General features: G+C 49.4%; 1 protein-coding gene across 5 annotated transcripts in view; it reads right to left on the reverse strand.

Annotated features, from left to right (window-relative positions):
- Positions 1-16,183, reverse strand: part of NTRK3 (neurotrophic receptor tyrosine kinase 3) — a 337,492-nt gene that overhangs the window by 235,001 nt on the left and 86,308 nt on the right. For all 5 annotated transcript variants that reach the window (XM_045522574.2, XM_010962928.3, XM_045522575.2 and 2 more), the window contains exon 4: positions 788-856. In XM_045522574.2, coding sequence (XP_045378530.2) covers positions 788-856 — 69 coding nt within the window. The remainder of the gene's footprint in view (positions 1-787; positions 857-16,183) is intronic.

Below are 16,183 nucleotides of genomic sequence, written 5' to 3' on the forward strand. Positions count from 1 at the left end.
TCATGCACAGAGATGACCTCGATGACTCACACATCAACATGAGCTATTTTTTCCAGCAGTGGTCACGAGTTTTAACTCATCCATCCAACATGTGCTAGCACAAAATGGCTGGCTATAGTAGGAGTGCATTGATCAGCCTCGGAATGAAGCAAAGCTAAGCAGTCCACAGGCAGACTGAATAAATAGACGGCCTTAGCCCCTACTCAAGCCAAATAGGCTGACAGAAGGTCATGAGAAGTGGGAAAGACTTGCAGCTTGAAATCAGAGGCCTGGAGTCAAGTCCTGGCTCTGCCAATCCCTAGCAACATGGTCTTGGCTGTGTCTCACATGCCCTTCTCAGGCACAGAACCCTCACTTTAAAGTGCAGAGATATACTTTATATGAGAGGCATAATACCTACCTCCCATGATGCTTATGATGATAAATCAAAGGTCATGTAAATGAAAGCACACTTAGTAATTGATTTATATATTACCAATGTTATTTATTACAAACTGATAAATACACTTTATTATTATAAATGTCAATACTGTTATTACTAATTACGAACAGACCACAAAACTAGATCCTTCTAAGAGATGAGAGTCCTATCTTCTGAAACGTATTGTGCCCAGAAAGAACATCAGAAATCAAGGGATGGGGTGGCTCACTCTCACTGAACGTGGTACACCTCACGTCTTCCAACCCCAGAAGCCCCCTCAGGTGTATGTCCAGCCTTAGGTGGCTCCACCCAACAACCTTTGACCACCCCTCCAGTGACATGTACAGTCTTCAAAGCCAAACTTACAATTCCCGAAGACTCAGCGTCTGGAAGAGTTGCCATGAGAGTGTGGTGAGCCGGTTACTGGACAGGTTTCTGTAAGATTGACAAATAAAGAGGAAATTAAAGGACAGATCTGGCATTAGTCATGCTCTCTGTAGTAAGGTTGGTCATCTCATGGGAGCCTGGCTTTGTTGTTCTTTCTTTTGCTCCATTCTGCTGACAATACATCGGCCAGGAGTTGAGGCCACAGATCAGGTTTGGAGAGGATGCTGACACCTTTTAGAGGGCAAAGTCTTACAAATCAAGTCAAATAAATAAAATTTCCTTGATCACCCTCCCAAATCCTCCTGCCACAATAACATTCCAGAGAACTTGTTTTTTTTTAATTCAGGTATAGTTGATTTACAATGGTGCGTTAGTTTTCAGGTGTACAGCAAAGTGATTGAGTTAGACACATACACACATACGTATTATTTTTCATATTCTTTTGCATTATAGGTTATTATCAGGTATTGAATATAGTTCCCTGTGCTGTACAGGAGGACCTCGCTGTTTATCTATTTTATGTATAGTAGTTAGTATCTGCAAATCCCAAACTCCCAATTTATCCCTCCCCTTCCTTTCCCCTTTGGTAACCATAGTTTGTTTTCTATGTCTGTTTCTGTTCTGTAAATAAGTTCATTTGTGTCCTTTTTTTTTAAGATTCCACATATAAGTGATATCATATGATGTTTGTCTTTCTCAGAGAGCCTTTTTAAGGCCACATTCCTACAGGAGAACAGAGAACTCTCAGGGTATACAAGCCAGGAAGCATTCTTTTTTTTTACTAACATACCAAAAAACCTGTACAAATTTAATGTATGCATCTTGATGAATTTGAAGGAAAATATACATCTGTGAAACTACTACCATAAACAACAGCATAAACTTTTTTTTAAGTTGAAGTACAGTCAGTTACAGTGTGTTAATTTCTGGTGCACAGCACAATGTCCCAGTCAACAATAGCATACACTTAACTGGCACCTCTAAAAGCTTCTTCCCTCCCCCTTTTTTTTTATTTGGTGATAATAACATTTAACATAAGATGTACCTTCTTCATAAATGTTTAAGTGTACAATACAGTATTGTTAAGGATGCACCACACTGTACTAGAGATATCTACGACTTACCCTTCTTGCTAAATGAAACTATCATGCCCTGTTACCAACAAACATTCTTAACGTGCACACAAGTCGCAAAAACTCTGCAGATCACCTACGATGCCTTCAAGCCAGTCCCTCCTCCAGCAAACACGCCCATCAATGATCAAGACATCAGCCTTTCTGTTCACACTTCTGTTCTCCTCCTAATGGCTATTTATTTGTTCTCATTAGGATCTTCAGAGGAAAGGAGCAGTCATTAGTCTTCTGAATAAAAGAAGAAACACATCCACGGATATTACTTTGCCAGGCTCAACAAACAAATTTTGATGGGATAACTGATGCCTTGGAGGCAGCCGTTGGAGACTGCGAGCACTGAAGTGGTACCCCAGGCACCATGTACTCGGCTACTGATGAGCACGGACAGCGGAAAGGATTGCACTTTGGTAAATATCTCTCCACACACACACAAGCACATGCGTACTTGTATCTATTAAACAGGCAGGTAATAAATGCAAACACAGACTCTTGTTTACGCACATGTGCCTGTGCTCACAGGTGCACCTATATTGAGAGGACTTCTACAACAACTGGTTGTCGAGAGCCAAAGAGAGACTACACTAAAGAGTGAGGGGGCGGACAATGGATAAGGTCCCTCTGGAACTTCTGCTCACGTTACAAATGAACACGCAGGAGAAGTGCAGTTTGTGATGAGCAGAAGGAAGGGTTTAAACGACGTGATGCAAGTAACTGATGTGGGAGAGACGGGGCTACAAGTGCCCTCTGAGACAGGGAGGTCAGAGCTGAGACAAGAGAAGTGAAAATGGCCAGAGAGGAGGCCAGAGAGGAAGGCAGGCGGGGGAGAGTGGTCTGGGACCAGGAGGAGTGGGGGACATGCCACACCCACCCTGCGGGCCAAAATAAGGACTTGGGATTTTATTTTAAGGAACATTGGGAGGGCACTGGATGGTTTTAAGTAGGGATGTGGCAGAATCCAATCACCGTTTTTAAAAATAGGAAGCCAAGACTGGAAGCGAGCAGAGCAATTAGGAGCTGCTGCAGTATTCCAGGCAGGAAGAGGGAGTAGAGATAATTAGGTGGATGGATTCAAGCTGCGTGTGGGAGGTAGAGCTGCCAGAACTTTCTGTCGGATTGGGTCGGGCAGAGGAGGGAAAGAGACTTGAGCAGCCAGGATAGTGGTGATGTCATTTCGTGAGCAGAGGAAGGCTGCAAAAGAGGAGCGACAGGGGGATCAAGAGCCGCCCCCTCGCAAATATGAAGTTTGAGGTGTGCATCAGAGATCCAAGGAGAGAAATGAAACAGCCCGTGGACGGGTAGGCCCGGAGCTCACGGGAGAAGTTCAGGCTGGGTGAGGTCACTGAGAGTAGACACAGCTCATCAGAGGATCGGATATGCAAGCACAAGGACTACCTAAGGAGAGGGCTTCCCCTTCTCATTAGAGGCAGCTTTATCTTTGGGGACAGCCCATGACGGTCGGGGGAAGGTGTTCTCATGGTGCAGGGGACTAGTGGCAAAGGGAAGGTGTCCCCCAAGTTTACTGTTCCACTCAGAGTCCTCCGGCCCACACAGCCCTCCCTAGGAGACCCCCCCAACTCCCCGCACCCCCCACTTCCTCTCCACAGGCTGTAGAACAAGGGGAGGAGGGTGACAGCCCAGGCTCACTTAGAAGCCTGTTGCCCTCAATCCATCCGCATGCTCAGCTTCACAAAAGCCTTAAAAATGGCATATCTCATTCCTACAATCTTCCCCCTTCACCCACCAATCAGAAGGAAAAGATGACAAATGAAGTGCGTGATGACCACCTGAGGACACCACGAACACCCAGCTCCCTGCACAGCATCTCCTATTTGAGAGGGAGGAGCAGGGGATCAAACACACATGCCCATCAGCGTCACTGACTTACACTGGGGAGTGGACCTTGGGCTCAGGGTCAAGAATAACAGGCTTTGGTACCACTCTGTGTCTCCATTACCATGAGCCTCTAGGATGTCTCAATAAAGGTGAGTGACTCATCCAGGTAGAAGTCTTCTGTTGTGTTTTGCTTTTCCTAGTTTACTGTCTACGCACAACAGCACCAGTGGCAGCCAAAGTTAGACAAGGTCCAGCTGCCTCGAGCTCTCCGCCCCACTCCAGGGCTGCCTGGAACAAAGCCCTGGGTTCTAAAGCTGAGCAGAAGCTCCTGTGAGAGGCAGCACCCGGAACCCCAGATCCACGAAAGCCCTGGGACACTTGCCCTCCCTCCCCACAACAGGAAGGAGGAGGCAGGGAGGGGGGGAGCAGTCCAGGTGAAGAGGGAACCCTGGACATCTCCGAGCAGCCCGGGAGTGTACCGGGAGTTCTCGGGGGGCCCGAGGCAGGGAGCAGGCTGCCAGCAATGTCCTTTCACAAAGGTCATGTTTTGCTACATTAGGCAGAAATGTCAAGAGAAAATTGGATTCTGAAAGAAAGAAAATAACAGGTGTTCTGGGCAAATAAAGAATAAGAAATAGCATTATCTCCTTATTACCAGTTAGAGGGAGGGGACCCGGGACACCTGGAAAGGAGGTGGGCTCCTGCTCTCCCAGGGGAGTCTCAGCTGCAGCTCCTCCCCACCCGTCCCCCACCCAGCCAGCCCCAGTGGAAACAAGGGCCCCTCGGATTCCTCCAGCTCTTTGACCAGGAGTGGCCACGGCGCTGCTCATGGGTTCTGTCTATGAATGCTCGCTCCCCTCCTCCGCAACTGCCCCACTAGTGCACACATCACTCCTTCTACAGTCCAAGTGGTCTCCTTTTCCCAGCCCCTCCTGCCCCTCCAGGCATCCCTTCTACAAGCTGCCTTTCACCGAGGGCTTACTATGCACCAGGGACTGGGGTACACACTTCCGCAGTCACGATTTCATTTAATATTTACGGCAACCATACAAGGCAGGGATTGCTATTATCTCCATGAAACAGATGAGGAAACTGGGGCTCAGAGGTTGCCTACCAAAGATGGACAGATCTGAGTCACCTTAACGTAAAGACTCCGGCAACAGGCAACAAGTGGCACAGCCAGGAACGTTTGCAGCCAACACACAGACCTATAAACACCCAGGTACATGGACACACACCCCAGTACGAGTCCCCAGAGACAGCGATGCTGGGCTGCACAAGTCCCGGGAGGAGTGCGTTGCACACAACCTGCGCAACCGTACACAGCACCCTGCTAGAGACACACAATAGGAGCATCCAGTCCCAAAGACAAACAAACACACAGAAGACGAGGAAGGCAAACATACACCCCCACCAGTGCAAACAGGGCACACTTCTGGCCATCCTGCCCTCATAGGCAATTATAAATGCTCAAGGTGAAGGGCAGCTGGAGAAGCAGAGACACACCACTTACCACCCACTCAGAACTCACTGCCCCTGATTTTCCTTCTAGCCGATGCCTCACCTGTATTTGCCTGTCATCAATTATGGATGGGCTGGTTACCCTGCTTATCAGACAAAGCTTTAATTAAGAACCATCCTGCCTCTGGGCCCCACAGCTGCCTCTTCCCTGAGCCTCCTCCCTAACAGATCCATTATCACCCGTCTCTGACTTTTGCTTCAGTCAATGGCCAGTTTCCAAGCCACCTGACCACTGGAATTAATTTGGTGAGCAAGATTTTATAACATGAGGCATCAAACACTCCCCAAATCAAGCTCCATGACATTGCGCCCGTATGTCTCATCTGAGAATACCAAACAAAGCTGTTAATTTTGTCCTGCACTGTCGGCTCTCATAGCCCAGACTCCGGGGCCCAGAGCAATGACCGATAATGATGTAGCTACTGGGTGGGTGCTTTAGAAACAGGGAGCCAGGCACACAGATGGCCAAACTCTGACCCTGAGGAGAGAGAGGCTGAGATGGTCCCTCCTGCTTTAGCTCCTTGGTGAACAGGGAAACTCTCAGCCTAGTAAGCAGTCCCATGACCCTCCTAAAGGCACCCAACTGCACAGGACAGAGCCCCACGACTGGGGAGGCTGTCATCTTCTACCCCGAGAGCCCTACTATCTAACAAAAGGGTCACTCAAGGAGGATTTGGCAGCCAAAGAAGCCAGGCAGAGGAATCCTTCTGTTACCCCAAACACACTGAGTCCTTTGGGGCTAACCGTTGAGGAGGGACACGAATTCCCACCCACAAAGTGGTCCTGAAGATGGAAGCTGCGTGGATTGCCGGGATGCAGGGTGCGGCTGACGTTTGGAAGTGCCTCCCCTTTTATCAGCAGAGGCAGGCCCGGCAGGCAGGTGGTGTCTTAGGACTCGAGTATGTAAGGGATTTTTGGTGGCAGGTGTCCTGCCACCCCTTGCTATTAATCCAGGCTGCCCCACCCCACACTGTTCAGCCCAGCATCCCCCCTGTTGACATCTACACTGCAGACCTTTGCTGGGTCGGCCCTGCTCCCACTGCAGCTCCTAGATGCTCACTCCACCCCTTAAACTCCTGAGTCCCTCTCACTTGGGTTTCATCTTCTGCTTTTATGGACTGGATTGCATCCCCTCAAAATTTATATGGTGAAGTTCGAACTCTCAGGATTTCCGAATGTGACTGTACTTGGAAACAGAGCCTTTAAAGGGGTAATTAAGGTTAAATGAAGCCATTGAGATGAACCCCAATTCAATATGACTGGTGTCCTTATAAGAAGAGATTAGGACACAGACATGCACAGAGATGATGTACAGACACAGGAGGAGAAGTCGGCATCTATTAGCCAAGGAGGGAGGGAAGCCCTAGAAGGAACCAACCCTGCCAACACCTTGATCTTGGACTGTTAGCCTCCAAAACTGTGAGGAAGTGACTTGCGATGTTTAAGCCACCCAGGTGGCAGTGTTCGTTGTGGCAGCCCCAGCAGACTAGAACACCTGTCCTCAGCCCCTCTTCTGCCCCAAGGCCCTGATGGCCAAGTTGGTTGCCCAGCTATGACCCCTGAAAGCCTCCAAGCCATGCCTTTCAGTCCCCCCCCCAGCTCTGACCATGCCTTGTCTCTCAACAGAACCGGCTTCCCAATCAGGGTCCAGCCACTAAGATTCAGTCTGGCACCCATCCATTTGGTCAGTTTTCCCTGGAATGTACCGGTCTCCTCTTGCAAAAGATGGTTACAAAAGAACACAGAGAACCAGGACTGCGCTCGCCTTGCATCCCAGTGGTGAATGCCACAGTCGCTGACTTTTCCTGGAGGATTCATGCCGCTGCTTGCAGAAAACACTCTTCTAAACACTGTGTGAGCTCAGAGCATCAAGCATGGCTACCCAGAGAACAACAAAGAGCCAACCCCTCCTGCTCTCGCAGGCTCCCAAGGGCTGTGGCTTGCCAGCTGCCATCATCATGATGTAAATCTTAACGCCTTCATCCAAGAAGGCAGTATTTGAAAGATGCAATTCTTCCTTCCTTAAGACCCAGCACCCGCTCAGCTATGTGTCTCTCCCCTTCTAATTTTCCCCATGAGAGAGCTGTCTCCCTGGGCTTCCTGGAGACAGACAACTCCCTCCCCTGCCACACTACACCAGGATTCGTTTGAAACTGCCAAAGGATCTGGAGGAAAGTTCAAGAAAGGAGAATTCCCTGATGCAGCACCAACCCCACGGTGAGTTGGCTGGAAAGGAACAAACCACAGAGGAGGAGGAGGCTGACAGTGTACTGCACACTTCTCCAAGAGCCAGGGAACTTATACCTCATGATCTTCACCTTGGGACATCGTGCACATCAGCCCCACAACACAGATGCTTACAATCCAACATGAGGAGCAGTTAGAGTGGCTGCCTCCACCTTCCTTAGGTTGAACCCATGGGAAGGAAGGAATGACGCTCCCGGCCATCTCATCACCAAGGCCTGCTGCCGCCCCCAAGGAGGCCCACTGAGCCGACCCCCTAAAATCCAGTGCCTGTGACAAGAAAGCAGGTACTGCCGCCCAACGTTCCTCTTGAAGGCCAAGAAATATTTTTCTACGTCATTGATACATTTGCTTTTCCCTCAATTAAATTGCTGTAAAAAGGGGTGTGGGTTAAAGCCATTTGAGCCATTTTTATTCAGCTAAATTACACTGGATGGCTCATTTAATGAACTTTAATGAAGCCAAAATGCTTTCTCTAATCAAATCTCAAGTGACGTGACTGGTGTCTTGACCTTAGATCAGGAGACTGGAGGCAGCTTTTCTGCAAGGTCCTATGCTGATCTGAACCAGGGTTTCCCAGAGAGTGTCCCTGGGAATATGAGGTCTTCAGTATGTTAATGGATGTTACAATGGAAAAAATATTTCATGTTGCTTGAAAAATGAGGGTACTAAACAAAATTAAACAGGCTTATTTACTGCAGAACTTCTCAGAGCCTTTACTAAGAGAAGGGTCTGACCTACTGCGTCTCTCAAACTTACTGGCTCACAGAATCTTCTCCATGGAGCATGTAGCAAAAATATCATCCCACATAAGACACCTAAAGAAATGATCATTGTATTTAGAAATATATATTTGGTCTTCGTCCACGGTTCCTGACCACAGCTTCCAAAACCCTTGGAATTTCCTGAGCAGTAAGAGCAACAGGAGCATCTTTTGTTAGAACATTTAATCTCCTGTCCTCAGTTCCTGAAACCCCTTATGAGAATGAAGTGACTTTCTGAAATCCCCTAAAGATGGTGGTCTGGTTTCCAGGAGAACCAACCATGAATAGAGGGTTGGAACTTTCAGTCCCACTCCCTGATTTCCAGGCAGGGGAGAGGGAATTAATCACCAGTGGCCAATGATTTAATCAATCGTGCTTATTTAATGAAGTCCCCATAAAAATACAAAAGGATGGGATTTGGGGTTAGGGAACCAGAACACTTCCACATACCACCATATCTGGCCCCAAACTCCACGAGGACAGATGCTCCTCTGTTCAGGACCTCGCCCTGTGTATCTCTTCCTCTGGCTGTTGATTCACATCCTGTAATATCCTTTGTAATACACCAGTAATCTAGTGAATAAGCTAGTTTCCCAAGTTATGTGAGCTACTCTAGCAAACTGATCAAACCCAAGGAAGGGGTCATGGAACCTCTGATTTATAGCCAGTTAGTCAGAAGCCCAGGTGACAACCTGGACTGGCAATTGGCATCTGATGTGGAGGCCGGTCTTGCGGGACTTAACCTGTGAGCTCTGACATTATCTCTGGGTAGACAGCGTCAGAATCGTGTTGAATTGTAAGACACCCAGCTGGTGTCCCAGAATTGCTTGGTGGTGTGAGGGAAAAAAAAGCACACATTGGAATTGGTGCAGAATTGTTTATCATTGGGTGCTGGGGTCAGCAAGCTATGGCCTGTGAGCCAGCACTCTGGTTTTGTGAATACAGTTTTATTATAACAGAGCCACGTCCATTTATTTACACATTGGCTATGTCCATGGCCTAAGTGGGCTAGGTGGAATATCAGTCCCCCAAAAAGTCCACAGCCTGATCTTTGGAAACGGTAAATATGTCAGCTTCTATGGCAAAAGGGACTTCTGATTAAGAGCATGGACCTTGCCTTGAGAGGAGGAAATTATCCTTAACTACCCTGTGGACCCAAAGTAATCACAGGGGTCTTCAAAAGTGGAAGAGTGAGGCAGAGAGGTCAGAGAGAGATGAAATTACAGAAGAAAAGACTGAGGGATATAATGGAGGAAAGGGGTCAAAAGCCAAGAAATGTGCATGATCTCTAGCAGCTGGAAGAGGCAATGAAACAGATTCTCCCCCAAAAGCCTCCAGAAGGGAACACAGCCCTGCCGACACCTTGATTTTAGCCCAGGGAGACCCATGTGGGACCTCTAACCTACAGAGCGTAAGACAACCAATTTGTGTTTTTAAACCACAAAGTCTACGGTAATTTGTTACAGCAGCAATAGAAAACTAATGCAGGTCACTTTTGCACTACAGCAGCAGAGTTGAGCAGTTGTGACAGACTTAATGGCCCACAAAGTCTAAAATATTTAGTACGTGGCCCTTTACAAAATGTGTGCCAATCCCTAGGCTAGCCCAGAGCTTGCCAACAGCAATCTAATGCAAGTCACACATACACTTAAACACTTTCTAGTAGTCACAAATTTAGTAAGTGAAAAGAAAAAGGTGAAATTAGTTGTGTTCATTTATTTTACTTAACCCAATATATACAAAATACCAATTCATGTGATCAAAATTAAAAATACTAATGAGATATTTCATATTCTTTTTTCTTTTTTGTACCATGTCTTTGAAATCCACATATATTTTGCATTCACAGCACTTCTCAGTTGGAGCTGGCCATATTTCAAGTGCTCAATAGCCATGGGTAGCCAAGGCTACCATATTGGAAAATGCAGCCCTAGAGCATCCATAAAAGCCAGTGGGCACTGACTGAGGCCCTCAGGGAAAGAGAGCAGCCAACAGGTGGAGAAAAAAACTAAGTTCAGCCAAGTCTAGTCAGGTGTCCCTTCCCCAGCTGCCAATCTGTCCCAGAATCCAGCAGTCGCATAGCTTGTTGTATGGAAAGGGATTACTCTGGTTGTCCCCACGGACACTGAACGTCCCTGAGTGCCTGACAGTGTCCTCTTGGGCTGGAGAAGCTCAGGGCAGGAAGTAAAAGAGGAGACAGGACTAGCCACATGCTGAGGGGGTGGAGAGGAACACACAGGAGACCAGACTTGAGTGCAGATTGATGGACTCTTTTAGAACGCTTGGCTGACCTAATCAAGTCCAGACTCCGCCTTGAAGTTCACATCTTTTCACATGATGACCTCAACCTCGTGTTCTCCTATACCCTCTCCCCAACCCCATCCCTCCCCCATCCCTCCCCCATCCTTCATCCACCTCTCCACAACCAAATCTGAAGACCCACCACAAACAGAATGGTATCACCCAGTGGGCTGGGTGCACACTTAGAGCTTGCTGGCACCCCTCCCCCTCCAGGCCACTGCACCTGGGGCTCTCAGCACCTTTCACACTCTTGCTCCCCATCCTGCAGGCACAGTTTAAGTGATTCTCTCTACGTATGGCTGGTGCCACCCACTCTGAAACCTTCTTTCCCTCCTTCTCCCACTGCATTTTGCCTGGGCTTCAAGCACGGCCCACATCTCAGACTGCCAGCTTTGAATGCCCACCGTGCGTGTGCTAGCCTCCCCCATCAGACCACTTTCCTTGAAGCAACCATTTCTTTTCAGTTGGATATCCTTTATAGCACCTGGAACCCAGTAAGGGCTCAATAAATGCACAGCAAGTTCAACTGAATTCCCATAAAACTTTGCGAACCCATCACATGGGTCTGGGTGTCTCCCTCTGCTGCTTTCCATGCTCTGTGACCCTAGGTAAGTTCCTTTACCTCTCTGTGCCTCGGTCCTTGGAGCTGTGGTGAGGATTAGACGGGGTACCACAAACAGACTGCAGGAAGCAGGTGGTGCAAGGCCTGAACCTCACTGAACACAATCTGTCATCGTTCATGGATGGCGCCTCTGCCCTTATCTGCTCATCTCCAGACACCAAAGCTGCAACAGTCCAAGCCCATCAAAACAAACACCAGAGGCCCAGGCAACGCCCCCTGAATTCAACATCAACCAAATCTCAGTTCAATAAAATAATACAGAAACCCATTTTAATGAGACAGGTGGCATCTCCTCCCCTGGAGACATGCTGGTCTCCGTGCCCCTGCCCATCGCAGCCCACCTCTCACACACTTACACAGAGCCTGAAGGTCCCACCCAGCGAGGGAACAAGCAGCCCTTACCTGAGGCCTGAGGGTCAGAGGCTTGGTCAGAGGCCAGTCTGCATCTGGGTATCCACCAGGCCGCAAGCCCCGGAAAAGGCCTTAGAGTCAGCTCCACACCGTCTCCTTCACACCAGACCTTGAGTGTTATTGAGACTATTCTGGGGTAGGGGGGGTTTGCTCCCTGAGAATTTCTTATCAGACAAATTAACCAAACGCTAATTGCCCTGAAGCACGTGAGCTGTCTCTGGAGCCCCGGGCAGGCACAGACAAGGGATGTTCCCGGATCAGCCCACTCAGGGGCAGGGTGGGGCAGGGGGCATGGTTCAGGGAGCACACTGCCCCAAGAGAGGCCCCAGTATATGAAGGATGACGTGATGATGGGGCCAAGGCATCACTCTTATTTTTACTCAAGAGCTGTCGTGACAAGAGAAAAACAAAGATGCAAGAGACCATCTGTAGGAAAATCTAGAGACTGCAATTCCAGTCTGCCCTCTGTATCTGCAGGCTCCACATCCGAGAAGTTAACCAACCACGGGTGGAATTCAAGGTTGGCTGAATCAGCGGATGCAGAACCCACAAATACACAGGGCAGGTTGTACTGCACCATTTCATATAAAGGACTTGAGCATCTTTGGATTTTGGAATCTGGTGGGGGTCCTGGAACCAATCCCCCCAGATGATATCGAGGGATGACTGTACTGACGGAAAGTGAAGCAGAAACTGTTGAGGGAGGAGAGAAGCAGAGGAGAGCCAAGAGCAGGCCATACCTCAGGCTGGAGAGAAACTGCCTAGGGTACGTCAGGACTGGAGAAACATGAGTCCAGGGCCGGCTGGTGGGGAGGGAGACGGGCAGGGGCAGGAGGGCCATGCTGCAATTCAAGATGCAGAAAGCATATTCCTGCTAATTGCCTGTTAGCTAGACCAGGCCTATCCTCATTCTAATTCAAGGAAAATCTATGGCTCTCTTAAAAAGCAACAAAATTGTGAGCAAAAAGCTGCTTTGGGCCTTTTTATAAAGGAATTTGTTTAGGGCGACATTGCATCCGATCCCTCTTTCAAGGTGTGTGGTTGAGGAAATACAGGCCAAGTGTGGGTTTGAGGAGAGCATCTAGGGGAGAGGTGCTCCAGCTCTGGGTACCAGAACCACCCAGAGGCTTGGACGAACCAGACAGCCGGGCTCCACCTCACTCCAGATTTCTGATTCAGTAGGTCTGGCCTAGAATTTGCATTTCAAAGCAGTTCCCAGGGGATGTTGACTTTGTTGATTTGGGAACCTTACTTCAAGGACCACTTGATAGAGTGAAATTTTTGTTTTCATGATGAGTTTACTTGGGTTCCTATCAAATCGTTCTGTCCGCAATAAGAGAATAAAGCCATCATCTGTCCACATGTAAGGAAACACACTGCCAGGAGCCGAGGAATTCCTAGCAGGGCTCCTGAGAGCGAGTGCCATCGTTCATAGCTAGGAAGAGAACTCAGCAATTCCTGCCTGAAACTTGGTGGAGGATTGCCAACTGGGAGGTGCCACCAGGAAGTCTGGAAAAGGGCTGTCACTACACTGGAAATGGACTGAAATGAGTAAGTTGGGTCCCCACTGCCCAAAGTGCCTCCTGGATTTGCAGGATGAATCTGTTTGCTATCCCCACCCGCACTCACCCAGCCCCTCCTCTCAGCAGGACTTCTGCGTGTAGGGCCTCCGTCTACTCCTTGGAGACTGTTTCAGGGAAACCCCTAGGGCTCCCTCCAGGAAGGAGCCCTTTTTGAACTCCATGTCGGGAGAGCCTGGAGGATGAAGGAGGGCTAGGAATCAGAGAAAGTGAGAGGCAGCGAGGAAGGTCCAGGCTGCGTGGGGAAGTGGACCTGCAGAAAGGGAGCAGAGAAATAGCGAGGGAGCTAAAAGACCAGAGCTTGGGACAGATGGAAATCTGGGGCCTGGGAGCTTGGGGGGCAGAGGGGTTGCCGGGCCAGGGCTGAGAGGGTGGTGCTGGGCAGGGAGAGGGAGGAGGCAACAGTGGGCCAGAGCCACACTCCAGGAGAAAGGGCTGAGCCTGGGCCCGCACTCCTGGCCACCCAAGGAGGGGTCCCCTTGAGAACCTTGAGATTTCCTGGGAGCCTGGAGCACAGTGTCATTGACCAGGGCCAAAAGGTTAACTGAAGCCAGTCTCTGGAGTGGCCAGGGTGGAACAGAGGTGACTCTGCTAACAGTGGCCTGAGGGCTTCAGTCACCTTTGAAGCAGAGCAGCTCAGGCCTCCCTGCTTCTCCCCCTTCCCAGAGTAGAGCCTGCGGAGATAAAGAGCCTTAGCCGGATGCTGCCCACCTCCCTTCTAATGGAGCCCAGGAGGGCATGTGAATGGCACTGGCACTTGGGGCCTCCTCCTCCCCGCCGGGCTGGCCAGGAGACTCAGTCACGGAGATCATGTGGGGAACTGGGTAGCAGATGAGTTTTTAGGATGGAATACGTGGGCAGCTGACACCACAGGGAGAGCCCATTCAGGCCGTGTGATGGAGAACCTCGTTACGTCCCCAGCTGTCCTGCTCTGCAGAGCCGCGTTGCATCAGGCAGGCAGAGATTTTCAAAGTAAGGTCCCCAGAACAGCAGTATCTGCATCACTGAGGACTTGTTAGAATTGCACGGTCTCAGGGCTCCCACCCGAGACCTGCTGAGTCGAAAACTCTTGGCGTGGGGCCAGCATTCTGTGCCGCATAAAGTCCTCCAGGAGACAGTGACTCAGGTTCAAGTGTGAGAACCTCTATGTAGTGGTAAAGAGCCCAGACTCTGGAGCCAGACAGACAGGCCAGATGCTCGGCTCTGGCCCTCCAGAACTGGGTGACCCTCCCTAAAAATGTTCCTGAACATCTCTGGGTCTCAGTCTCTGCATCCTGAGCACAGAAGTCATAAGGAGAAGCCTTAAGGAGCAGCTCTGAGGGTTAAGATGAGTTACTGCATGCCAAGTGCCCAAAACAAGTTTTTGGCCCATAGTAGGTAGTCAATGCATAGCTGAAGCTGCTGGGGTGTTGCAGGTGGTAGTAATGACAGTAGCTAACATGTTCAGTGATCTCACCCTGGGCCAGTGTTCTCTGAAGGTTTTGCATATAAGATCCTACTTATACATGGCAACAACCCCACGAACGGTGTGCCACCACCATCATCGTTGTTGTCAAATCATCATTATCCTTGTCTTTCCAGAGGGAGATCGTGGAACAAGGAGGTTTGAGAGCCTGCCCTGGGTCAGCAGCTGATGCTGGGGGGAACCAGGAGAACAGCACCAGCAGTCTGGCTGCAGTAGCAGCAGGAGCTGTTATCCGTGTGCCCAGTGACTCCCACCTGTCACCACCACTAGGACAGGATCCTACTGTCCTTAAGCAGAATTTGGAAAAGCCTCCCCAGCCTCTGTCTGGAAGGACTTGACATCCTGGTCTCTGAAAGGGGAACTCGAGTAAATTTTCCCACTGTGTCCTCTGAACTAACTGGGACCATGTGTGAAAGAGGATGGAGCACCACCTACTAGCACCAGGTTCTCCACTGTGGAGAACCATTAGCCAGAGATGACCTATGTACTCCCCCTTCAGCCACAGCCCAGACCCCAGGCAGGAGGGACTGTCTGGTAGAGTCACACACACAATAACATGCTCAGGGTTGGAGCGTGCTGGAGCCCATCTCCAAGAGGGGTGTGGACAGGAGATCTGAACTGGAACAAATATGAGCTGCCAATGAATCTAACAGATGTCAGCTTCTCAGGGTGACTGCATCGTGCAGGGGGGCTGGCCCTGTTCGGGGGCTGGAAGCGTTTTGTCCCACAAGCATTGCTTCCCACTTCCGCTCTGCCCTCAGGCTGCTGGGGTACATCAGGTTTCAGAGCCAGCAAGCAAAATGGAAGCTCAGTAAAAAAAATAAATATCAGGGCGCCAGTCTCACATCAAATGCTTGTACCTACAATGAACCAGCAGCACCTGGGACTAAGAATTTTGAATAAGACCCTACCACAACGACCCACGTCTCCTCTCCCAGGTGTTCTGAAGACCAGTGACACAGCAAACAAAGATATAAGGCTTCTAGAAGGTTCCATCTTTGCTCAGCCACTTTTGAGCTATCTAATTCTTGAATGGCTCAGTTCACCACACTGAGCTCTAAAATGGGAGCAAAATCTCTACCACATTAGGTGGTGAGAATTAAATTAAATTATACAACAGACATCCCCCCTAGTAGGCGTTCAGTGGAAATAGGGTCTTATGACTGGTGGAGGAATAAAGAAACGAAGGGGAAAGCTTTGATATGACACCTCTGAAGCAACGGTGAGCAAAGTGGGGGGTCCGCCAGGGGAGGCGGGGGATGAAGGGCGGGGTCCGTGCTCAAGTTGCCAAATCCTTGGAAGAAAACCGGCACATGGAGAGAACCATCACGGCAGAAGCAGCAGAACAAGAAAACTCGCGCCCGACAAGGCGCTCGGCAGACGCTGCTAAATGGTTTCCAATTAATTAACTGATTACATGATAGAACAGAAGGGGATTCGAAAGAGCGCTGTTGACCTTTAAGAATAATTAATATCATCAGGATAGCAAACCCATCCAAGG

The sequence above is a fragment of the Camelus bactrianus genome, chromosome 27 (assembly GCF_048773025.1).
Source record: "Camelus bactrianus isolate YW-2024 breed Bactrian camel chromosome 27, ASM4877302v1, whole genome shotgun sequence".
NCBI classification, from domain to species: Eukaryota; Metazoa; Chordata; class Mammalia; order Artiodactyla; family Camelidae; genus Camelus; species Camelus bactrianus.